The sequence below is a fragment of the Apaloderma vittatum genome, unplaced genomic scaffold (genome assembly GCF_000703405.1).
Source record: "Apaloderma vittatum isolate BGI_N311 unplaced genomic scaffold, ASM70340v1 scaffold13992, whole genome shotgun sequence".
Taxonomy (NCBI): Eukaryota; Metazoa; Chordata; class Aves; order Trogoniformes; family Trogonidae; genus Apaloderma; species Apaloderma vittatum.
This window is the reverse complement of record NW_009704284.1, coordinates 12,015-37,719: the sequence shown is the minus strand read 5'-3', so window position 1 is coordinate 37,719 and position 25,705 is coordinate 12,015. Positions and strand designations below refer to the sequence as shown.

Below are 25,705 nucleotides of genomic sequence, written 5' to 3'. Positions count from 1 at the left end.
CTACACATCTGGCCAGGAAGGGATATGTGTGCTCTGCTTCCAGCCACACCTTTATGTAGTTGTGATTGTGTGTGTAAAGGAGCAGATAAAATTGTTTTCTCCTTGGAGCTAAAAGCTGTTCTATGGCAGTCAATGCTAAAGTATCATCTATTTACCAGAAGTTAACTTTCACAAAAAGTGCAAGCTTATTGAAAGTTAAAGAAATCTCCTCTCCTCCCAATCAGTCTTTTCATTTGAATCTAGACAGAGTTTATCTGCAGCAAAATGTTGAATTCATTTGCTGCTCCATCACCAATATTGCTCTGTTAACATAAGCAAGTAGTCCTGGAGTGGTACTGAAGACACAGGCTGCTCTTTCGAAAGGCAGTAGGGTAGCTAAAAATAAAAATTTTTGCCTAAATGAGGTCCTTATCTGGGCAGCTGAACCTCCTTCCTTGCTGTCCATCTATTCGTGTTGTTAAAATATAGTTGCTTCAGCATGTCCCTGAAATGGAACTGTCATTTTCTGTCTTCCATTCTTCCCCATGCAGCTACAGATTTAGCATATTTTAGAGCTCTTTTGCTGTTCAGCCATTCTTATTGCACTTGTATCTCACGATCAGATGCAAAGGCCTCGGGCCAAGTCTTCATCTTGTGGATGTCAAGAAGAGCGTTGCCACTGACTCCAGAGGGATTCCCGTTTGTCTTATTACCTGCCGCAATGCAAACTCCCTACCATAGTTCAAAAAGAGAAAAATGAAAGACTACTTAATATTTTCTTCCAAGTTTAGATTAATGCCCTTTAGTTGCTTTATTCCTAGATGAGGCGGATGTGTCCCTGTCTCGTTGAGACTTACAAATCTTCATTCTAAAAGCGATGTCAGGGTGGATTATGTAAAAAATACAGGATCCCAGAGCAAAGAGAGGAGGGTCCAAAGCTCTTTTCTCCTCTTTGAGCTGTTCAAGCGGAGCCGTGCGTGATCCGAGGCGGTACTGGGGGATTCACCTGTATTTGTCCTTGCCATCACACATCAAATCTAGATATGGGCTTAACTGGGCATTAATTACCAACCTGTCTAGGGTCACTAGGCTGCAAAGGCTACTTTGCTGAAAAAACTTGGAAGTCTCTTAAGTAGCTGTTTGTTTATTTGTTTATCTTTAGGGAGGAAGCCTACTGAAAGTCAGCTGGCATTGGCTCACATTTTAAGATCTTTTTAAATTGGAAAATGCTTCTGTTTTCCAAAACATGTTTGGATTATATAATTTACTCACTGTGGCCATTTCTAAATCTAATCCCTTCCCTTAATCAGTCCCTCAGTAGTCTAATAGTTATTAAGCATCTTTTGGATGGATTAGAAATAGCTTTATTTTAAGACCTGTAATTGCGATTACAATGTATAATCCCCCCAATAGACATGTATAACCCATTTAATTCACTGTGGATTTGTTTTACGAAATTAAGGGATTAGAAATGATATTCTGAGGAATAGGGGAAAGTACATTACTTTTAAAGTTCATATTCCTTTTGACATACTGCATAAGGAAATCACTGCAGTGGCTATTTATACCTATCTTTATACAACACCTATTTTATAATAATTTGCTTGTTGCAAAATTGGAAAGAATTTTTAGTATCTCAGAGAAAGAAAAGAAGAAAGTTATCAAAATTTTGCTAAATTTGTTTATTTCAGATTTGATCAGAATGGAGAGAAGAGATACAGGCAGGTCAAAAAAAAAAGCTTAAACAGTGCAGTAACTGCTTATATCGCTTCATACTCCACATTTCTCCTCAAAATGCAATTATCTCAACTAAAATTGGGTGGAGAAGAAAAGGAAGCAACCCATAGCAGCATAGAATACTAAGCTAAATAGAATGAGGAATTCCTTGCTTGTTATGCAAAGTGGGACATTCTTTTTAAAATACATTCTAATTTATTTCCACTTGGCTTTCCAAAGAGAGCTGTGCATATCTCCAGAGGCAAATTTTGCCCTTCAGTTTGTTACTATATATCTGTAACCCCACCAAGAAGTACAGTTGGCAGTAATTCTGTTTGGCACGATACATTAAAGATAATGAATGAAAGAAAGGCAGCTCTTTGCTCCAGTATGAGTTCTTCTCAATTCAGAAGCGGAATATATTTCTAGGAAAGTTCACTGTCAGGACAGTACACTTGACTGGTTGAAAGGCTGTTTATTTGAGCTGTCTTAGAAAACTCATCTCTGAAATTAGACAGAAAGAGAATAGAAAGAAAAGAGAAGTGTCTTCCCGCAATAAACATTTAGAAAAAATTGCTTTTAGAAAATAACGAATCCTGTGACTTGATACTGCATCAGGCTCGTGACATTTAGGATAATACAAGTGTTTCACAGCACAAAAGCAAATCATGTAATTTAACTTGCCTCAACAAGCATTGCCTCAGCAGGGGTCCCTAATTCAACACAGACAAAAGATTTTATGAAGTTCCTGATATAAATACCCAGAATACTCTTGGCGCAGAAAATGCCTTCCCAGAGCCTGTACAATAGTCACTTTTAGAGCATTAAATGTAACGAGTAGTTGAAATCTATAGCGGATGGGGGCCAGGGTGAGTCATATAGGCTCAAATACAAAATCTGTATCAAAACTAGACATTATGCAAGTTCAGCGAGAGCTAAGGAGTGTACTTGTATGTGATTTCGTTCAGACTTCGTGTCAGCCTCTAATCGCCTTTACACACATTAGCCAGCTTATCCTTACACTGTCCCTCATGGGATACATTGCTGCAATAACACGCTCTTACAACCCACGGAGAAGCAAGAGCAAGAAATTCAGCGACTGCAAATTCTAGGGTTTAAAGAGCCCCCGGTTGCTGCGTGGGTATCTATGTGTGCACTGGAACCGAACAAACTTTTTTTTTTTCAAGACCATTTTCATCTTGCAGCCCTCCCGGCCAGCTCTGCTCTAAGCACTGCGTGGGTTGACGGTGGAGCGCCGATAATCTGCCGGCGTTCAGGGGTTCTGAAGGAGCAGCGAGCGCTCTGTGCGGAGCTGGAGCCACACCTGCGGCAGTTTCTTCCAAGTGGTGCTCGTCGGGATGAGGATCTCCCTCCCCTCCGGGCAGAGCTCAGGGCAGCACAGGGATCCCCAGCGGGCAAGGGGAGTGGGGCTGTTGTTCTGCCTGTAGCACATTCAGGGTAGTTCAAAACCCCCTCGGGGAGTTTTTTGGGGCATTGAGAGGCACACCCCGTTCACTCAGAAGCCGGGTTTATTCCACTTTGTCCCAATTTGGGCTTTACGACCCAGCTTTTTCCTGAAAGGCAGCTCTGGTTTGGGTTTATGGCTCTGAAAATCCTCTGTTTGTTGTAAAAGCCGTTGGTGTGCCGGGTACCCTGGCAGCTTATGGAGAGACTTTCATCTTGGGCTAATTGAGGAACATGGTTGGAACAGGATTAGAAGCATTTTCTTTCTTGTTCGCACCAAAAACTTCTGAGGAATTATTCTGAAGGGTGTATGCCAATAACGCTAACTAACTGGAATTAAATCAAGCTATGAAAGTGAAAATTTGGGTTAAATATTAGATAAAACTTCCTGGCAGTAAGATACATTGGGCTGTGGAATAGCCTGTGTGTGGAACGAGTTCTGCCTGCACTTTGAGAGCTCAATTAAAATATTTCTGTGTTGGCAGAGAGAAGGCCTACTCTTTTGATAATCTGACAGAGCATCTCTAATTCTTTCACCTTGGGTATATTAATACTACACATAATTAAAATCGGATCATGATAAATTAACTAATTTGCCCTTAGAGTGATCAAAGGCCCTTTTGCCCTCAGGGTTCATAGTAGCTGCTGTTTCCTCCCCTCCTCTGCCTCCATTTTAATCATCAGTCTGAAATGTTTATTGGAAAAAGAAGTATTTCCAGGAATTAGGCTATGAAAGTCACCAGCTCCTGAAGGTAGTGAAGTGTAAGGATGCCCTCTGCTGAGCATGGGCTCAGAAGTTTTGTTTTGGAAACCCTTTTGGGTTCAGGAAGCGCTTTCTCCAGCAGCTGGATGTCAGGTCGCAGTTGACTTGTTCCGACGCGAATTGAACCTGAAGCACAACCTGCAAGTATTTGATGAGGAGCGGAAACTAAAGATAATTTACCTGTAGGAGTTAAAAACCCCACAATAGCTCAAACGTCAACTTTCCAAAGGCATAGCACAGTTCTGGAATCCAGTGACCTGAACACCATGAGAAATACATTCAGTGAAGGAACGCTGATGCTGAGAGGTCCTAAACACATTAGCCGTAAAATACATCAGCGCTTCTACTGAGAGCTTTTTAGGCCTTGCAGTGATGGATGTTCAAGAGGAACATACTAATAAGCCCATCTTACAATTTGGTGTGCGCGAGTAAATTATTCTACTACTTATATGTGATACTTTAAGATTTTCTTTTTGCCGTATGGTTAAGTCCGCCAAAGAGCTTGTGGAAGGGTTTGCTGAAAGTCAAGAAATGTGTCTGTCCGTTAGCAGAAGTGAAGTCCTCCAGAGGAATGCCATGTCAGCTGCTTTGATTCTGAAAAGATTTGAGGATTCAGAAGAACCACAGACAGCAATGGAGAGCTCATCCTGTGCTACCAGATTAAATCAGATCAAAATTTCCTCTCGGTTAAGGCCAAGTCAGGACTGTTAGTCTCAAATTGTTGGAGGAGGTTCAGCACCATCTTAACTCCCTCTGCAGTGTCTTCCCTTTAACACACAAGAGTTTCAGAGAGCTGCTAACTGATGACTTGAAATTTAGATGTGTATGCTATGAAAAGCAGCAGTATCTTGGTGAGGCTAATGGTGAGGGTTTTGTCGTTGAATTAACCATATAAATAATTCAGTGTGCCTGAGGAAATCTGGAAGACGACAAGCTCTGAAATATATATTAAAAAACAAAGTACTGAATTCTAATTAAAATTCATGCTTATGGCAGAGTTTTCTCTTACAGAAGGTACATTTTTTTCTAGCCCTTATTTTAATCAACTGAGTCTAACGCAACTGAATGATTCTGTAACAATTTAGTTCATATATAACGATGCAACATGGCTGGAGAAACAGGCTAATAGGAACCTCATGAAGTGCAGGGTTCTGCACCTGGGGAGGAAGAACCCCAGGCTCAAATTTTTTGTCGTGAGTGTAACTGAGCACTGGAGCAGGTTGCCCAGGGAAATTGTTTCCGTCCGTGGAGATACTCGAAAGCCGTGTGGGCATGGTCCTGGGCAGTCATCTTTTGGTAGCCTTGCTGGAGCAGCGGGGTTGGACCAGATGTCCTCCAGAGATCCCAGCCAACCTCAGCCGTTCTGTGATAATACGTCTGGATAGCAAATTAGGCAAACTTGAACTAGATACAAATACCTTCTGACAGAAGTCAATACTCTTTGGTACATAGAATCAGAGATTTCAGAGCAACAAAACATATAATAGCAGCGCTGCAACTATGAACGCAGACAGTAGAGCGTTGTATGAGCCTGTGACACCGAACAGCAGTGCCCAGGATCTGGCTGCGTACGCTGAACAGATCCGTGCTCCGTTCTGCCGTTGCAACAAGCTGGATCAACTAGTTGGCATAAGGTAAAAATATCTTGACTCCCGAATTCTGCCGTCTGGGAATAAATTAGTGCTGGAGAATATTGCCATATATTATAAATAATAGTGTTCCAAACAAGTAAATCGTGTACGTTTATGTTACAGTATACGCTTGTCACTTATAAATATTCTTGTAAGCATCTGAAAGCGTGCAAGTCCAAATTCACATAACCGCGTAAAAACCTTCCTACATGAAGGGAATTGTACCCAGGTTTCTCCCTGGTATTGAATGGAGATGTTTCTCGCCTCCCAGGTCCTGAACTGGCAATTCAGAGTGGTTTGATTGCCTGCCTGATTGTTTGTGAGATAACGGTGAGATTGGCAGTGACAGGGTAATTTACTGAAGATTGCAGTGTCAGACTATATCCAAGGGGGCTTGCGAGCATAAAGATGTGATTCGCATGACTGACAGGACGCTGAGAGATTGATATGCCAATTGGAAGTTCATGGTGTCATCAGAAGCGTTCGGTCACAGCATCCCATAATCTACTGCGCGATGAGGTCGCTGCAGCCATAACATATGCTCACCTCGAATAACGGGTGTACCAAAAAATGTGATGCAGCTTGAACAGGCAAATGTAAATTCATCAAAGGGAGTAATTTATATCCTGTGTTTTGCTTCTGCTGTTTGTAATGTGCTGACTGGTGGTCACCTGAGTAAAAGAACTGAGCAGACTAAAGCGTGGGCAGCCTCGAGTCCGTAGCTGAGGAGGTGTCACAAATGGAGAAGGAACACAGGATGCTGAGAAGAAGTTCTCAGGGCTTAATGGGAAAACTGCCTTCAGTTACAATCTGAAGCTAATATATCCTTACAATTATTATATAAAGAGGGTAGGAAATGCACTGTAGCAAAAAAAAAGAAAAAAAATTTCCTCCCACCACATTGGAAAGGATTTTGGGATGAATGGAGCTCTTAATGCAAGTAGGCAACTGACCCTAAAGCAGTGTGTAGCTCCTGCAACAAGGTAGTTTGTCTGACTTAAATTTCCTTGGACGGCTCGATGGAATGTTGTCAACATAACTTTGCAGTTTGGGTTTTAAGTCAGAAACAGTCATTTCAGGCACACACAGTCCATTGGAAATACAAGGCTAATTGTAAAATAAGAAAGCTTTTATAGGTTTGAGTTTGGGTTGGTTTTAATTTTGTTGCTCTGGTTTTTCCCCTTATTGCTCTGTAGGGTGATGCTGCTCTGTTGTGTATTTGAAAATCTTGAAACTACACGAGCCATGATCTTACTCTAAGACATTTCTGTCAACTAACCTACTGGTACATTCTCTCTCGTGTATGATATTCATCATGGGCCCAGACCATATTTCTATTAAAAAATCAGCTTAATACGCCTTGAGGAGTCTCTAGAAGTTTAGAGACCAAAGCAGATTGTGGATTGAATGCCTGATTCTTGCCAGAGTGGATGAACAAATGTTTCTAAATTGTTAGAGTTTATAATATTATAAAGTAATGGTTATTGATTTCTAAATTACAGTAGAACTCCATTGAGAGAACATATTTCAGTTAAATGCTGATATCAAAGGACAGGATGATGCTAAAAGTTGTTACAGTGTGTGCTAGAAATAGTGACTTGTGATCTAGGTATACAGATCCATCTCCAGACTGAGGATTCCATTTTAATTTCTGATATTCATATTCTATTTTTTTCTTTTAAATACTTAAGAAATATTGTTGATGCACAACCTAATATGTAATATGGTGATTGAACCCACCAGCTTTGTGATTGATCCTTCCTTATCCAAGCATGTGAACAAGTTCTGATTCAGGTATCTCTGGGAGGTGAGTGTTCCAGCAGCGCTTCCCTATGAATTACGAAAAATGGGTACAATGTAGTTTTTGCTTAGGTAATGGTAACTTTCTCTGCAGTACTCCTCTCCTTCCCTTGTCTCCCCAAATGAAATTAAGCAGCATAATTCTCAAGACTCTTACAATAAGGTCTAAAAAGTCTGTAAAATAAACAGTTGTGTTTTTTTTTTAAACACACAAAATAAGAAACAAACAAACTAATTAAAAAAACCTGTACTACTTCCGCTATTCCTTCTTCTTAATTTCATCCCTTCACAGCTTGCTTACTGAAAGGGTTGTCAGCCATTGGAACAGGCTGCCCAGGGAGGGGGTTGAGTCCCCGTCCCTGAAGGTGTTTAAGAGACGGTTGGATGTTGCACTGGGGGGCATAGTTTAGTAGGTTGGTAGGGCTGGGACAAAGGCTGGACTCGATGGAGTTCAGGGTCTCTTCCAGCTGAAATTATTCTATGATTCTCTGGGACAGGTTCGTATCTAATGCTGGTTTGAGTTAATTGTAGCAGCAGTGGCCTTCAACCACTGCACTGAGAAAGTCTCGCCCTCGTTGCATTTTTGGTCCAGTTATGGGGTTTATAGTGTAGGGATGTTAATGAAGAGCAAGCGGGAACGTTTTTCCCCAGCATTTTAAGATGCCCATTAGACACTATCGCTTGATCGCTCCTGCAGCCAGCTGATTCTTACTTTTCAGACGGCTTGGTCGACTGCCTCGACCCGGACTGCTGCCTCCAGTCGACGTGTCAGAACAGCCTGCTGTGCCGGGGCTCCCGCGACCCGCTCGACATCATCCAGCAGAGCCATTCTGGTTCTCCGGCTGTGAAGTCGTTCTACGATCGAATCAAGCTCTTGGTGGGGAAGGACAGCACTCATATCATCCCGGGAGAAAACCCCTTCAACAGCAGGTAGCAGCTCTAAATACGATGTGGTGTCGGTGCGGTTGCGTTGTACGGGAAGAATTCCTCCCAGGGATTTCACTCCTGTTTTAACACAGGAGGTTCTTTCCACGTGCTTCACCTGTTTCCGTCTCAGGCATCATTCCCACTGAGCATACTCTGTAATCTGTGGTTTGGCCTTTTTTGTATGGCAGAGTTTTATTAGCATTTTAACATATTGACAATACCTCGAAGGTTTCTACCACTGAAAGAGGAGCTTCTGAAAACTGCAATCTAGAACAAGGGAAAACGCAAACTGGTTTCCAGGTTAGAGATTGAACTTTATTTAGTGCTTTTAAGACAAGTTTCAGTAATGGAATAACATTTAAAATTATTTTTAAAATGCAGTAATGTAAGGAGGTTTATTATTTATTCCTTATATAAAACTGTTTTACTTGGATTTTTTACTTGCATCATCAATACATCTGATTAGTTTTTTGTTTTCTTCTTGGCTTTCTTTCTCTATGTCTGCTCTTCATATGATTATCAATTCTGTATTTATAATGAATCTAAAAGCCAGCACATGGTTGATATTTGATGCCACTGTATGCTTACAGGAGCAGTGTTTATATTTATCAATATTATTTAAATATGTCTCTATGGAAGAATGCTAAGAAATTGATGAATATGCTGATTATGTTCATATTGCCGAAGTTAAAACAGAAGAAAGAATTAATTTTAGACAACGCCTAAAAGATTGCACTTCGTGACTTGAAACTGTTTTTTCAGTCAGGATTTCATTATAGGCTTACGGGGTGATGTAGAGCAAGTCATTAAATATTTGTCTGTAAAATGAGGATCATAATGTTTCTGGATACACCAAGTCCCCATTGTATTTATCCCTGTGATGCTCAAATAGCACAATGATTTCCCTATTCTGTCAGAAAAGTCTTGTTGGATCCTACTTTATATAATATAGACTTTATTCTATCCCATAAAATACTCTATGCGTAAACACATGGAGTAGTTTGGAAAATATGGAAGAAAGTTGTCCCATCTTCATATAAATTTGATATGATTTTTTTTTTCATCACCTCTGTAAAAAGAAATTGCTTGAAGTTTTCTATAATATTACCTGAAAAGGAAAACAGGACAAGAGAGAGTTTTACTAATCAATGAGGCTGAATAATTTGTCCGAAAAGGAATATGGGCTCCAGCATAAAAAGCAGATAGTCCACAGCCTGGTTATATTTTACAAAAGCAGGAGATTACCATTCCAAATTTCAAGATGAGTGTAGTGATATGCAAACATTCTTGCACCATCCAAGAAATATTAGAAATTATTAGAAATAATCAAGCTGCTTTTTTTCTGGATGTGGGTTGGAGGCTTCAAAACAGTCTAGGAATTAGAGCTCTAGACTAGGAGCCTCTGACTAAGCAGGAGCTCAACTGAGTTTCCTTTGAAAAAAATCTCATTTGAAATTTTAGATTTTTTTTTTAAAAAAAAATACATTTTCAAGGGTTCCTAGTGGTAGTGTTAGTTCTGGTTTATTCATCTGAAGTACGTCAAAAACTTTAACGTATCTTTGCAAGTGACATATTAATGGCTTCTTGAAATTGACCTTAGAGTCTAAGTAATGAAGGTGCTTTTGAGAATTCTACAGCTCAGCTGTTATTTTTGGTACCAATTTTAGGCAAATCGAATGTATACTGTCAAATTCAAAGTTTTAAAACTTTTTAAAAGTGCCACAGGGTTAGATTCCAAGTTTCATGTGTACTGAAGCTACTATAGTCTCAAGAAGTAGATTCCGTGAAAGGTCCTGGCTTGTCTTTCTTAGCTCAACCTCTCATTCCATTGAGAGAGATGAAAAAGTGGGACAAAATAGTGATTATGATTTTTTCCAGCACTCTTATAAGAAAAAGAAGTTATGTCCTAGCCTACTAAAGCAATAAATAACAAAATGTATTGATGGCAAAATTATTTGGATGTCACTGATTACTACTGTGCAGAAACAAGATGAAGTGAAGAGTTTTAGGGAAAAAAATAATAAGCTGTGTGTTTTTACATATTTAACTTCTGTGTTAAAAAAAAATGGGCTTAGTGTATCAGCTTACAAAGATTACAAAAAAAAAGGTTGCCCTGTGTGTGATTATTAGTCAACATATTACTTATAAATCCTAGTATTCTTATAAATTTTAATATCCGTTGTGTTCCGTATTTTGGCATTCTAGAAATAAAAGGGAAGGTTGTGTTCTTCTTCAAATTATTTCCGGAAATATTAAAATGGAAGGTAGAAAAATTAAGTCATGAACATTATTATTTCTGCTATATGATGATTTCTTTCTAATTCTGCTTTCTGCACTGTTTCCCTATAGAAGCTTGAGTGGTTGTCTTTCTACATCTATTTCTCTGTGTTTGTAACATAAAATCATCCAAGCAAAATGAATAACGCCAAGACAATTAGCTTAGTCTAATGTATTCCCAAGTAGATTTTCTCAACAGGTATCAATTTCTATTAAATTCCATATTCTGTTGCAAAATGTTGACCTGGAGGATCAGGAAACGGTTGAAAGTTCTGCAGGAAAAGTAACAGAAATGGCCCATTTTTGTAAATTAGTTTCTTTTACGTAATATTGAAGAAAAGATTATACCTTGTTTGCAATTAAAAGAATGAGGAAGTAGTTGTTAAATAGCCAGTATGGTACAGTTTGAAGTGTTCAAGGTGCTGTGATGTAGATTTCTGAGTTAGCAGAAAAAAAACTGAAAACGAGCCCTGATAGTGCTAGTGGAAATAGATGTTCTCTGGTCAGGGGCTGATGCAAGCATCACAGCTGTCCCAGAACACGGCTGCATTTTGTCAGCTCTCAGCACAACCCAGCTGGGTTTAATCTCGGGTCCAGGACCATGTGGTTGGGGATGCCGTGCCTGCCCGTGCGCCTGAAGCCGGAGGACGTTCAGGGGCGGCTCCAGTCCTGCTGGCTCAGACACTTCACAAACGGGGCTTTTCATTTTCTGGCTCGCTCTACAGCTGCAGACAAGAGTTGGTGGCTCATGCTGCAAGCACATAGTGTCAAAAAAGGAATCTTTTCACCTGAAACTACAGTGACATGCCATGTTGCAGTCGCTGAGATGATGGGTTGTGGCAGGATTTAACTCTCCCCCTATTTCCCAGGATCACCTTTCTGCTTTTTCCCACGTTTCCAATGCGGAAGTGGAAACCACCTGCAAGGAGCTTCTCCTTTCCCACCTCCCTGTTACCCTCCAGCTCCCCTCACAGGGTAGAGGGAAGGTGGAAGGGAATGGAGCCAGGGGATGGAAACTCCTCTGCAGCTGGGAGAGGAGAGGGGCAGGAGCAGCACGGCCGTGTCCGAGAGCAGAAGAGTGGGGAGAAAGCGGCTTGACTGTGCCTCTTGCAGGAGTCACTTGTCTTCACCTCCCTTAGGTGAAGCAACTTTGCTTACCATGCTGGCAGAGAAAAAACTCTTTGCTTTGCCTGTGCGTAAAGCTCACCTTAAAACCAAATCCTTTTCCTCCACCGATAAAGCGAAAAGCAAAGGTTACAAACCAGGACCAAATGCAGTGTACAAACAACAGGCACTCCCTGGGATGAAGGAATGGAAAATTTATTTGGAAAATTAATGGAATGGAAAATTAATTTGGAAAATCGGTTGTATAAAGAAGAGGCATGGCGCACGCTGTGTTTTTCAAGTGTGTTGGGCATCCACAGGCAGGCTCTTGTACCCAAGGAGGGTTTTGAGAAGTGCCCCATCATCATTCCAGGGGGACTTCGGGTTCGGGCTTGGCTGAATGTGAGGTGGCTTTCTAGTCTGCAAAGCCTCATTAGACAATGAGACAAAGCCTCGTTAGACAAAAAAAGCACGAACTCTCGCTGTGTGTACACACCCCTTCACTGCATGGATAAGCAGTTTCCTGATTTAAGTATATAGAGGGAGCTGGGCAATGTTGTCGTATCTTCAGTGTTCTAAAAATCCTTGGAATAAATTGGATTTAAAGTAAATGAGGCGCAAGTTCCACTGCTCAGTTTATAAACAATGTCACTTTCCTTTTGGAACTCACTTTCATACCTTTTGTGGTCTTTCTTTTTCAGTCTTGTGTCTCTCATAAGAGGCCAAGTGGTGACTACAGATGGAACTCCTCTAGTTGGGGTCAACGTGTCATTTGTCAAGTATCCAAAGTACGGCTTCACCATCACTCGGCAGGACGGCACGTGAGTTTCCTTGCTTCGCTGGGGCCCTGTTTCCTGTGGAGTGTCTTTGCTGATTAACAGATGGCACGATCTAATGGAACCATGTGGTACCATGCATTGCTTTCCTCCCAGGGCAAAGAGCTATTAAGTAAACACAAAAGTAATTTTTCACGTGGCATTTTGAATGCTAACCGTGAGTAAATATGAAAAGGCTGACTTTGGATAATAACGTGTTAGCAGGCAGGCTCCTTTCAGATAAATTGCTCTGCATCTATGAAAACATTTGTGGACTACAGTAATATCCAGCTGAGACCAGAAATATTTTATTTTAAAATGCAAGGCAGGCAAACACCAACAGAAAAAAAAAAAAGTGGTTTCATTGTAGAATAGTATATTTTGTTGAAAGTTCCCTTCTGCCTCTCTTTTGAAGATCCACTATCGTTTGAGTTTCTTTAGGGTAGAATGTAGTCAAAAGATTCTAATTGAATGCATTTAGACAATTTCCTGCTGTGCAAAAAAAAAGTGCTTTTTCCCTCTTGTATCAGCTGATTTGAAATGCACACGAATTTAGATACACAAAAATCCATGTGTCGTGGTTTATCTAGTTTACTGGCTGTGGTAACTAAACCAGTTTATCTGTGCCACATGCATTGTAAACATTTGCCATTTTATCTTGATCTCTCATGCAAACAGTTGAATTGAAATAATTAATATGAGTCAACTGAACTACAGGGAGTATTTAATTTCCACATTTCCCAGAATATTATTCTCTTATAATAAAAGTATGATGTTGTTGATTTCAGTGGTTTAATATTACAGTAAATGGTGAGCTGAACTGTAGTTAGAGCTGAATAGATTACTGAAATCTTTGAGTAATTTGTTACGTTGCCAGCATTTACACAAAACGACTGATACCTACTTCTGTTGTCAGAACAACCTGGAAGTATTTTTTGCACCTGGGCCAGATTTCAGAATGCCCACGCAGCTCCACATGATTGCTGTGATGATGTAGGGGGCTGGGAGTAATACCTGATCTCTCTGAAAAACGACAAATCGATTGTCCTGGGGACAGTAATTTTTATCATATTTGTAGGACACAAGCATCAAAACTTTTCATTGCTTTTCTCTTACTGCCATGTGTCCTTGATGGTGGCGTCCCTGGTCGCAGGGAGGCTGGATTAAAATGATCTCTAAGGTCCCTTCCAGCTTAGGCCATTCTGTGATTCATGTCCACTTGTGCTGTGCTTGATGGGCAGCACCTTTTAGGAAAGGACGAAATCAGTGTCCGGCTCAGTATGAACTTGGCTCCCCTGCTGATTCTGTGTGTAAGGGTGACCTGTAATAATAGATGTGGTGGTTTTTTTGTTGGGTATTTGTTGATTATTTAATGCAGATTTTATAAAGGAACTAGGTGTGCCTCAGTGACTTCAAGTCATGGTTATCAGTGGTTTAGTCACCAGAGGTTCAATATCCCATTACTGATCATTCAAACATGACACTTCAAGTGTCTCTGTTGCTCTAGGTACAGCTGTGTAGCTATATACCTATTTCATTAGTCAGGGATGCTGTTACTGGAATTATTCAGTCCTGTTACTTCTAAAGCCCACATTTTTCCAGGTTTGACTTGGTTGCAAATGGTGGAGCATCGCTGACCTTGCACTTTGAACGGGCCCCGTTCATGAGTCAGGAAAGGACAGTGTGGTTGCCATGGAACAGCTTCTATGCCATGGACACGCTCGTGATGAAGACAGAGGAGAACTCCATTCCCAGCTGTGATCTAAGTGGTTTTGTCCGCCCTGACCCCGTCATCATTTCGTCACCGCTTTCGACTTTCTTCAGCGACGCTCCTGGCCGCAATCCCATTGTACCAGAAACCCAGGTAAGACCAGCGTGAGTGAAAAGGATGTAGAAATCAGTGGTCAGATGCTACTGCTGACCTGAGCACAGTGACCATTTGTCCCCCGAAATTGCTGTAGCAAATGCCTCTGTGGAGTTGCATTCTTTCCGACAGATACCAGGTTTTCTAAGGAGGCCTGCAGAGATATCCCAGGCTTCTGTCACCCAGACACATTTGATTACCTCAGGCCTTCTCATCATCATACGATATTTCAAGTATATGTCTATATTTCATTTGACAGCTCAGGTCTTCCAGGAGAATTTTGCAAAGGCTGGCTGTGTGGTGCTAACCTCAGGCTGCTTTCTTGTCTGTTATTTAGAACAAAGGAAAACTCTACTATAGTTTCACTACTTGGTTCAGTCAGACTTTATACTAACTACTACTGGGAATTGTGGGTTGCTATGACTGTATTTCTTACGTTCCCCTTGCATACAACTTGCAGTACAACTACTTGTACTTATTTGCATTTTTGCCAGTAGCGAGCTCTCAAAAAGAAGTGTACACCGATGCCAAGTAATTACTTGCCAGAAACGTCAGTTGAACTGCATCCCTGCACTGATTTGAGGATAGCCATATCCCATAGCAGAAAGTCTTAAAGTTCATAAGAATATGCAAGGCGATATTATTCTTAAAAAAAATAAAGTGCTGATGTAAAGTGTTTGATCTGTTTCCTCTTCAGGTTCTTCATGAAGAAATTGAGATCCCCGGCTCTAGTATAAAGCTCAGCTACCTGAGTTCCCGCACTGCTGGATACAAATCCTTGCTTAAGATCACCATGACTCAGACGCTCGTGCCGCTGAATCTGATCAAAGTTCACTTGATGGTAGCAGTAGAAGGGCATCTGTTTCAGAAATCATTTCAGGCGTCTCCCAACTTGGCATATACATTTATCTGGGACAAAACAGATGCGTATGGTCAGAAGGTTTACGGGTTGTCAGATGCTGTAGGTAAGTCAGCATATACAAGCTCCAAAACTTCCGAGATGATGCCTGTGATTCTTAGTAAGAAAACTGCAGAAGTTTCTTATGGAGAAGCAAATATATAGCCTGAACAGTTCTTGCCTTCCTGACACAATTTATCTTTGTGTTATGTTATTCAGAGGGTCTCAACAGCATCAGCATGCCTGGGTTTCCTTAGAAGGTTTAGACCAGACAGTGGGAAAAACTGGCCACAGGAACTTGGGTGAAACCTAGTCCATCACTATGTTTGTATTTTCTTTCAGTTAACAAATGAACCTCGTGTTGGACTGGCTGGCATTCTTCGGTGCATTTGGATTTTCATGCATGCCATTATTGTAGACTCTTGTGGTATAATACATTTGAAATTAAAATGGTGGTTTTCTAATGCTGTTCAGTCTTGTAGTTCTGTAGCTGTTTTTTGTTTCCTTGATTCTGGTGGGTGGGAAAAAGGAGTGATGGTCATAATATTTTAAGTTTTCATTTTCATTTGAGTATCATCATAATTTTGATACAGTAGTGATAAAAATGGGCATCGGAGCCTTGCCACTGTGGAAAGAAAAATGTATTTTTTAAATCTTATTTCTTTTCTATGTTTTCTAAAATCTTCTTTGCTATGGCTTTTCTTTCTTATGTTATTGCATAGAATATGGCTTTCCTGAGTAATGCTCACAGTGCACGTGTGCTTAAAAGCACACAGAATTTTCACAGCTCCTTGGTATATGGTATGTAAGATGTACACACAAAACGATGCTGTGAACATCTGGCAAATCAAGAGTTTGATCTTCTCCTGTTATTATATTTTAAAAATTGTATTTCTCACTCTCCTCTCACCAAATCAGTCACTTCCCAACACCAGCAATTCAAAGTGAGCAGATCCCCACAGAGTACATGGGAATGAAGTTTCAAATTTGTGTCTAGTCAGATATCTGAATTTAATATTGTAGAATAAGAGAGAGGAATATAATCACTCCATCTTCTTGAGGGGACTGAGATACTTGAATGCTGAATGATTTTAATGTGCTGTGGACACTTAGTTCGGTGTTTGTTCAGCAAGTATATTAGATTTTATTTTATTTCAGTTTCTGTGGGTTTTGAATATGAGACTTGCCCCAGTCTCATTTTATGGGAGAAGAGGACAGCACTGCTGCAAGGATTTGAACTAGATCCTTCAAATTTAGGAGGATGGTCTCTGGATAAACATCACGTACTTAATGTCAAGAGTGGTGAGTTAGTTAATTCCATGTGTTTTCTGTGCTATATGGTCTTTTATCTCTGAACGCTTTTTTTTTTCGCATTATATTTACTCATTAAAAATGCAATTTCTTCACCATCTTTGTCTCATCTTTAGCTCAGCAAGGTGTGGGGTTGGCAGAAAATTTCTTTAGAATTTTAATGAATTTTTGACTGTTCTGCAGAGCATGAATTTCACAAAGTCCAATTCTTTATCCTCTTGCTCTGTTGTTCATTTATTCCCCTGTAATGTCTTTCTGCCTTCCTTCCCTGTTTTTTCTGATATTCTGGTTCCTTTTGTTTGACCTTTTCCTCTCTAATCTGAGGTCAGGCTTAATAGGAACACGAGTCTGTGACAAGATACCGAGTCTCATTTGTCTTTTTTTTGTTACCTGTTTGGTTTTTCCTCGCTTCTCTTTGCCTTTATGTGTCCTAAGCTGAATGTTCCTGGTCTTCCTATTTTACCAGAGGCTGTTAGGAAGCTGAAGGCTTAGCAGATATTTCACTTGATCCCGGTAAAGTGTTTTATACAGCCGTCCGCTGATCCCCGCGTTAAAAAATAAAAGTCTGTTGTTGCTGATGAGGTCTAAAGTGTTGTTCAGAATAGATGAGAGCAAGTTATTTGAGCACAACTGAAGCGCTGCGCAGCGGATCACACTCTGCTGAGACAGTCCTATGGGTAACCCCTGGTCCTCACTGTTGGCACCGGTGGGGAGCCAGTTACACGGGGATCACACAACTGCATTTCCAAAAGAGCACGAGGCTGAAGGTTTCCAGCCAGATTTCTGCAATCTTTGACGGTGTTGAAAATGGTCACTCTGACAGAGAATCCACTCCCTTCTCCAAGCCCCTGTTCTTTGAACAAATGTTTTGAAAATAAATCCTATCTTAAAGGCATTTCTTGAAGCCTAATAGGGATCCTTCCCACAAGCTCCCTTCCTGCCTTTTATCCTTGCTGCTCAGCAGTCCTTCTAGGAGTTTTGTCCTTCTCTCTTCTCATTTCCTGGGCTGTAGTCTCCTCCGGCACCTCCTTTTCTTATTTTTCATTTTCCATGAGAGGTGGAAAGAGAACATTGAGGTTGGGACGATATTTCAAACCAAGTGGAACATCGGAAATGGTGGGAGCGAGAGGATCCAGGGCCACAACTAAGGAACACGTCTTCTCCGCTGTTTGCCGCCTTGCTCCCCAGTTAACAAGACAGTCTAAACCAACGTGCCAGGCCAGAAAGTTGGACAGCAGCAGGTTGTTTGGGTTTTTTCCGTAATGAATACCAAAGATCTGTTTGTGGTAGTGTACACATGTGTTTTTTAATGGACAATCTTCGTTACACCTTTATTTTTACTGCTGCAAAGCTCTTGCACTCCTTTTGTGCCACCAAAGAACCAAATGCTGGAGTCATTTCAGGGCTTCCCAGCGGCTGCTGAAAGAGAACTGCCTCAAGCCCCCTACAAGGAACGATGGTAATAACCACTTCTCCTCCTCTTTGTTGTTAGGTATATTACACAAAGGCAATGGAGAAAATCAGTTTCTGACTCAGCAGCCGGCTGTGATAACCAGCATTATGGGGAACGGGCGCAGAAGAAGCATATCCTGCCCTAGCTGCAACGGTTTGGCAGAAGGAAATAAGCTTTTGGCCCCTGTAGCGCTGGCAGTGGGTATTGATGGAAGCCTCTTTGTGGGAGATTTTAACTATATTCGGCGTATCTTTCCATCCAGGAACGTTACCAGTATATTGGAGCTGAGGTAAGATGTTCATCTTAGCACTTCATTTCTGTAGCCTGTGCTCAAATCAGCCTTTACCATTACTTTTTATAATTTTGTAAAACATTGTCACTTTCAACCTATTTAAATTCCAGTGGAGAAATGGGGCACAGAAATACATAGTTCAAAGTCTGTAGCTTACCAGAGCAGTGACTATAAGGAAGGACTAAAGACTACAAACCAACTTGTACAAAAAGCACAAACCATCTTCTTCTGTCGGGTTGATGATCATTTGATACAGTCTCCCCTCAGTACGATACATGGCTTAGTTCTGTTTGAAAACTACAGAATTGACTGCCCTTAGGTATTGAGCCACAGCGACAAGCAAAGAGATAAAAGTCTTAGGAGGTTAGAAGGAAGGTTTTCCTGTCAATGGTTTTGAGAGCCACTTTTCCACCTCTTTCCCATACCTGTAGGTGATTTCTGTAGGTTGACAAGGGCAGTTAAGGTTGACAGAGTCACTTTGCGTCCTCAGAATTCAAATTTTTGAAGTTATATCTCTGTAACCCTGTCCTGCCCCATGCCCCTCAACGTTAGGATTTGGTCACTTAACAGAGAAGGCATGAGTGTAGAGTGTACCACTTCACCCATTTCTGTTCCATCTCCTTTTTCCATTGTTCTAGGAGAGGCAAGAGCTATTGCTTCAGACCATAACTGGTGCAACTGGACCTTATAGTTACAGCACTCTTGAGTATTTGCAGGAAAATGAGGAAAACCAGCTTGCACTGGCTATCTTCTGATACTTCTGCAGCCTGGTCAGGCAGTAGTATTATTGCTCTTGTAAATTGGATATAGTTGCAAAGTACATTAAGTGAATTTAGGTCCTTAGCCTGGTTTTAAATGATATGGCCAGTAACCAATTCCTCTGCTTCCACTGTACTTTTACTTCTTAATTAGTAAGAAAAAGTGTAAAATGATTGGACTGTTAGAGAACAGGAGACCTACCTCTATTTTACACCTCTCTTCCATTCATGTCATTCTGTTGATGTCACTATTGTGAATTCTGATTTTATGTAAGAGAGCTGAAATCTAATTTAGGCCAATTCTACTCTGAAATCACTCTGACACCTACCTCATACATCATCAGGCTGCCTCATATTTTTATTTTTTTAAAAAAAAATCATAGATCATCCAATGCTCTATTCTAGCAGCTCAGTATGAACCGCAGAAGGTAGCCGGCATGGATGTGTGACCTGCAATAAATATTTACATCAATATACACTGTAACTCTGCATTATATAGAATACGCTGATTTTATTTTTTCTTCTAATCTGTTCAGTTCTGTTTAGCTTTCTAGTTAATAGGACTACAGCTTTATAGGTGAAAAAAAACATTTTCAAATTAGGACACCTAGTGTAAGGCATTTATATGCACTTTACTTCCTAATATCAGCCAGCAGCAAAGTTTCCTAGCAACCCTGATCCTGGAAGGTGCTGTCTCCAACAGTATTAGTCCGAGTACTTTGCCTTCTCTCTATGCAAGAGAGAATTTGGGCTTTCCAACATGTGTCAGGGAAAATGGGAAAGGACATCAGTAAAGAAACAGAAGATGAACTTCTTAATCTGCTTTTGTCCACTTCTCTTTTATGAAAGTGGTGTAGCTTCTTTAGCCTCTCTTATAACTATTAGCAATGAATTAGCACTAAAGTGATTGTATTTTGAGTGCTCTTGGGCAGCTGGAAATAACAATGAGATTATTAGGATTTGCAGTGTAGTCTTTTGTACTCCCTGTTTCTCTATGGGGAGCTGAGGTCCGTTCCAGCAAACATCATCTGCAGCAGTAATTGTGATTTAGTGATCACCTTAAAATCCATGAGTTACATGGGTGTGAGTTTGAAGATTTGAGCCATTTAAGTCTGAATTAGAGTCTTCAGCCAATATCAAATAGCTTGAATAATGTTTCAAGTAGTATGTTCAGAAGTATTACCAAAATACAAACCAAATACATCACTGTATTTCGATTTCAGGGCAGATGCAATTTTGGTTTTACATAAGCTGATATAAATCTTGAGTAACTTTGTAAGTAAGGAATATCCCAGTGTGCACATTTGCTTCGCACTGTCCTTTACGAAGGTGCCTGATCTCAGTGGCCAGTAGGAATTTTGACTCAAGAATGTTGCACATCAGGCTTGATGTTGGTTTGGCAAGTTTGGGGCTGCGCATTGAGTGCTGCAGCTCAGGAGCTGTGCACCAATTTGTTTCGTTCAGTGGATATTCCTAAATGGAAATGACAGAAACACAGGGAAACACTGTGGTGTAGCGAATGTATTAATTTACTTCTCGAAAGCGGGGGATGTTTTTCCTTTGACTTTGTGTTTAGACAGTAAACCATCGATCAGTTAATGCTATGTATCTCCCATTTTACAGTATCTTTAGGTACTTAGAAGGCTTTTTTTTTTTTTTTTTCTCCCTAAGATTTGCTTTGGTAGGTTTAAATAGACACCAAGTAGCAGCCAAGCTTGCTTTCAATGATTACTTTAGAGATTGGGAGGAAAGGAAAATAAGCTGTGTAGCAGAAACTTGTTTAGAAATAACCTGTTGGACTAAACTATTTTGATTAAAGAGGTTGCTTCCAACTGGCAGACAGTGTCTGAAGCACAGTGCTTCTGCCTTCCCAGTTCTGTATTCAGAGAACTTTTTCCCCTCCTAGCCCACAAGCTGCACATATCATACCCACACGAAAACTCTTTCTACCGTCCAGAAAGTTTCCTGTAAAATATATGGGGGCTGGGGGGGTGGGGGCAGGGGTCTCCTACTAGGGAACTAGCTTGCAACTCTCTCTCCCAGTCGCTCTTCATCTGTAAGCCAAGCTAAGGCTAGTGCTGAAAAGAGAAATCTTCTCCTGTGTCCTTTTGTAAAATAAAACAAATACTATGTTTGCTTTACCATCTATTCTCCAGCTAACTGTTTGTTCTTTTTTCTTCTGTTCCCTTTCTATAAAGAAATAAAGAGTTTAAACATAGGTAAGACACGAGCTCTTTCCCATATAATTTGATATGGTTTGTTTGCCTCATTGTGTTTGCTTTTTGTGTTGTGCTTCTTGTGTAATGTTATGTTCTTCATGTACCATATATAGAAACATTTTTACGTGCTAATTGTGTGTTATGAATATGATAAGCGTTAGCAATTATGAAATGCAGTCAAAAAGCAACCAAATAAGTTCTGACAGTAATTAAAAATTTCTAGTAGAATGCAAGTATAATGAACCCCAAGCTAACTTCTATATAAACACTTCTCCCTGCTCTCTATTAATTGGTCTAAGATGTTGAGGTAAACTACAACAGCAGTTCTGCAAATGTCAGAAAGGTTCACAAAAGCACTAATGACTACAAATATGTCAAAAACTCATTTTCTGGTCATTAATGATTTTCTGAACCCTCTGTCCTTTTTCATAATTTAGTTTCTATTTTCTTTCATCAAATACATTTAACGGTCAGTCAACCTGTGGGGCTGGTTATGTCCAAACATTAGATGCAGTCACTGTAAGATTGAGGAGGAAGGTGTAACCTTTTGGGACTTTAGGAGAAAAGATTTTTCATCATCTCACCCGAGCTGTAGGCCTTCCAGATGGCAGCAGTGTAGGAAAATGCTTGTACCTTCTTCTGTGCCACACCTGGGACAGGGAGGATGTTCACTCTGGGGAATATCAAGGGCAAGAACAAGAAGAGCTGTTGTAAACTGTTCCATAGTGTCCTGTGCATCAGCCTTTTTAAACCATATTTTCCATGACTGTAATACAAGTTAGATGCAAAAGATGGTCTGAACTAAACAGTATGATTTCCCCTCAGAATATATTTTGGTACAGCAAGTGTAATGCCACCGAGTTTTCTTACTTGGGTGAATACGTTCACAGTTAGTTAATGAGTATTGGTGGTGCTGGAAGGCTCCTCGTTTGCGTGAAGTAAGCGTAGTTAATTTTTCAGGGGCTTACAGATTTGCTCTGGGCAGCTTCTCTTTTTGGTTAAACTTGAAGGAAAGCTGTTAGCTGTGCTGTTGTGAATGTGATGCACAAATGAGAGGAACAGGAAGGACGACGTGATGTTGGGCACCCAGCTCCCGCACAGAGCAGAGCAAAGCTGCATTTGCTGGGGAGGGCAGGTGGAGACGTCATTGGCAGAGGCCTCTGAGCAATACTGAATATTAGGGAAAATCTTTTAAAACGAGGTACATTCCTTGGCTTCCTGTAATTCAAGTAAAAGATTACAAGGGCACGGAGAAAAGAAGGAGAGGTCTTTTAATTGCTCAGATGCTGGTTTGAGAAGTATTTACTACTCATGTATAAGATACATCCCTGGTCAAGGTGATAGTCTCGTAGTTTCTTTGGGGACGCAGTGAGTGCATGTCACCTTCCACCAGTCGTTTTCTGCTGAAGTCCTCAGATATTCTACGTGGAGCATCTTCCCCTGTCGGTTCCGTTACCGAGCTCAGGAAAGAGCAAAGGCGGCGCAGCAGGTCTGCACCTCCAGGGAGTTGCTCCTTGATCTGGAACAAAAGCTCACGACTGGCTCCCTGGCAAAACTGCCCTGGGGGGAACTCCAGAGGAGAAAGGCAGGGCGAGCTGACTGCAAGAGAGGAGAGGGAAATCAGTCCATGTTTTGTCATTACTCTTTACCTGAATTTTACTTAGCCCACCATGGTAACAGGGGGATGCACTCGAGGCACTCGTTTGTTGGCTCCTTTGCTGCTGCTGCAAAGCCTTGAGCTAAGTTTGGGCGTGTTTGTGAGTTGAGGCACAACGTTAGTGTGACACCAAAGTTTGTTCTTCAGTGTAAGGGGAAAGCAAAGCACAAGAGGGCAGAGTTTCAGAAGAATGGCAAGTGTGCAGGTATCCGTGTGGCTCAGATGCTCAAGAGACTGGAGAAGTCTTGCAAGTGGAAAGAAATGTTTTTCTGTGTGGCAAAGAAGACGGAGCTTTGTTTTTGGAGGGATGACAAGAGGTGTGATAAGGGTCTAGTGAAGAGGTGCAGTCTACTGCTGAAGATAAGGAGAGGACCTTGGGAAATAAAGAGATTGTGTTCTAATCTCAAGCATGTCACTAGTCTCCCTGCATAACTTTGTCTACACCACTTAACCTCTCTGTGCCTCAGTTTCCTCCTCTGTAAAATGGGTGCAATACCCATCTTTTTAAAGTACTTTGAGATCCATGCATGAAATAAATCTGCCAAGTATTTTCTGTTTATTGTATTTTTTCATCTCTAATTTCTACACTCCTAGACTTCAGCGGATGGTTTTACCTCTGCCTACTGAATTTTGATCAAACCAATCTCCTTCCTACTTTCTACAGTTCTAGAACAAACTGTTACTGACCTAAAATCATGGCATGTCAAAGACTGACATAGAGGAAAGATAACTGTAGAAAGTGACACTTTTGGGGCATCCTCATTCCTCCAAATCTGGTCACAACCACATGAACGCAGCCATCTTTGTGCTGCTGATAATCCATCTGCTGAAAGTGGCCTTATTATAGTTTCAGCAAGTCTGATGGAGAACTGGCTTATGTCCATCGTAACTTCCCTCTGTGTATCCTCACTCTTGGAGATGGGCACTTTAGCCACATGAAACTAGGAGTGTGGATATTTGGAGGCAAGTATCTCTGGTTACTGGTAAGTAACCTTCATTTTTTTTCTTCCCGTCTTCATTTGTCTTCTATGCTTTGAAACCACCATTGACCTTATTTACACTCACCCATAGGCTCCAAAGGCTGGAAAACTCACGTCATGCTTAAAATCCAACTAAACTGAGTTAAACTAGCCAGGCAAGATTTGGAAAATATTTCTGCGCTGCAGTTCTGTGTGTGTGAATGTATATATATGGCAAAGATTGACATTTCTCAATTTGCAGATGATTTGCTAAAGCAGTTCCAAAATGTGACAAGCTGTCAAAAACCATATATTTCAGAAGAGAAGTAGCTTTTGTATAAGCACCCATTGTAATCACAAACCGAGGACCGGTTTTTCAATAACAGAAGGTTATGGAGTTAAAGTCAGACACTTGGGGTCTCTGGTTTTAGTTTTATAACCAACTTCATCTGCCATACATGAGATTCTTGATAAGAATGAATGAGAACAAATTTGCTTTAGGAATAAATTTGTTATGCCTCTGCCTCCTATTTATACAAGATCTTGTGGCATAATATAAGTAACTTGGAAGCTGATTCTTTGATCTTGCTCCTCTGACTTCTGCTTTCAAGGGAAGTTAAAGGTGGCGGAGAGGGAGGACAACCGGTAGCGATAAGCCAAAGAGAACTGACCGGGAGCAGATGTAAAGGGCTAAAGAGCTCCAGAGGGCAGCCTGCTGCACAGCTTTGGCATATCGGGCTCAGCTGTGCAGGGTTTGGTGTAGCAGGATGAATGGGATTTAAAAGGACAGTCACTCCGAAATGCCGATGGGGCCCTAATCGAGTTAGTCCCGAGAGGGTAGTCCTTCAGACCCCGCCTCTGTGCGAAGGTGTCAGACTTTCTTTCCAGATCTCTCTGTGCCTGATGAGTATCCAAGCTCTGAAAGCCTGTGAAGTTTCTAGACTGCTCAGCTGTTTCTGTTCTATGCTTTCTTTTTCTCTAAAGCAACAATCCCGCTCATAAATACTATCTGGCCGTGGACCCTGTTTCAGGCTCACTGTACGTGTCGGACACCAATAGCCGACGGATCTACAAAGTCAAGTCCCTCACTGGCACGAAAGACCTAGCTGGTAACTCCGAGGTGGTGGCAGGGACTGGAGAGCAATGCCTGCCCTTTGATGAAGCCAGATGTGGGGATGGAGGAAAGGCAGTGGACGCGACCCTAATGAGCCCTCGAGGTAAAGTAGGCAAAGAAGCTGGAGAAAATGACTGCGTGAGGCTAGGCTGGATGTGGAAATAATTATCTGGCAATTAAATCACTCCTTGCTCGGTAATTTTTATTCTGGGCTTTAATTGCAGTGGATTGGCAAGTGTTCGTGCTTTGTTTAGTTAAAGCAAACTTTATTACCCCAACACTGAGCGTTGCAAAAGGAGAACAGAACACAAATTAGCAGGGTACCGCTCACTTCAAGAAACAAGCGTGTAAACTGGGAAGCACATTACTGCTTGAGATACAGTCTCCGGGGAGTAAAACTGCCTGCTGTGGCTTCTCTCTGAGTTTTTATTCTGTGTAGCCCCTTTTTCTTCAGAGGCAGTGGAAAAATAAAAGGATTTTTGACCTTTCCAGTTTCTCATTTTTAACAAAATGCTTCAAGATGATGTGGAGATTTGGAGATGTGTTTGTTTTAAAGGTTTTATTTTTTTCCCCCCGTTGTTTCGTCTTAATTGTAAGGATAAATTAATCGGATGTATTGCCAGATATTTCAAACGTCTTGGGGTTTTATTTCAGTGGTTGAAAATAGCTAGGTGACCTTAAAAGTGAAAGGCCCCATTTCTTTG

The 25,705-nt window shown here is 41.0% G+C and overlaps 1 protein-coding gene across 1 annotated transcript in view; it reads left to right on the top strand.

The window, feature by feature from the left end:
- LOC104270598 (teneurin-2-like) overlaps positions 1–25,705 on the top strand; it is a gene marked incomplete at both ends in the record, with an annotated part of 98,576 nt that overhangs the window by 62,325 nt on the left and 10,546 nt on the right. The window contains 8 exon segments of the mRNA XM_009865004.1: positions 8,073–8,283; positions 12,363–12,482; positions 14,079–14,340; positions 15,038–15,305; positions 16,397–16,540; positions 18,042–18,291; positions 21,251–21,271; positions 24,872–25,104. Coding sequence (XP_009863306.1) covers positions 8,073–8,283; positions 12,363–12,482; positions 14,079–14,340; positions 15,038–15,305; positions 16,397–16,540; positions 18,042–18,291; positions 21,251–21,271; positions 24,872–25,104 — 1,509 coding nt within the window.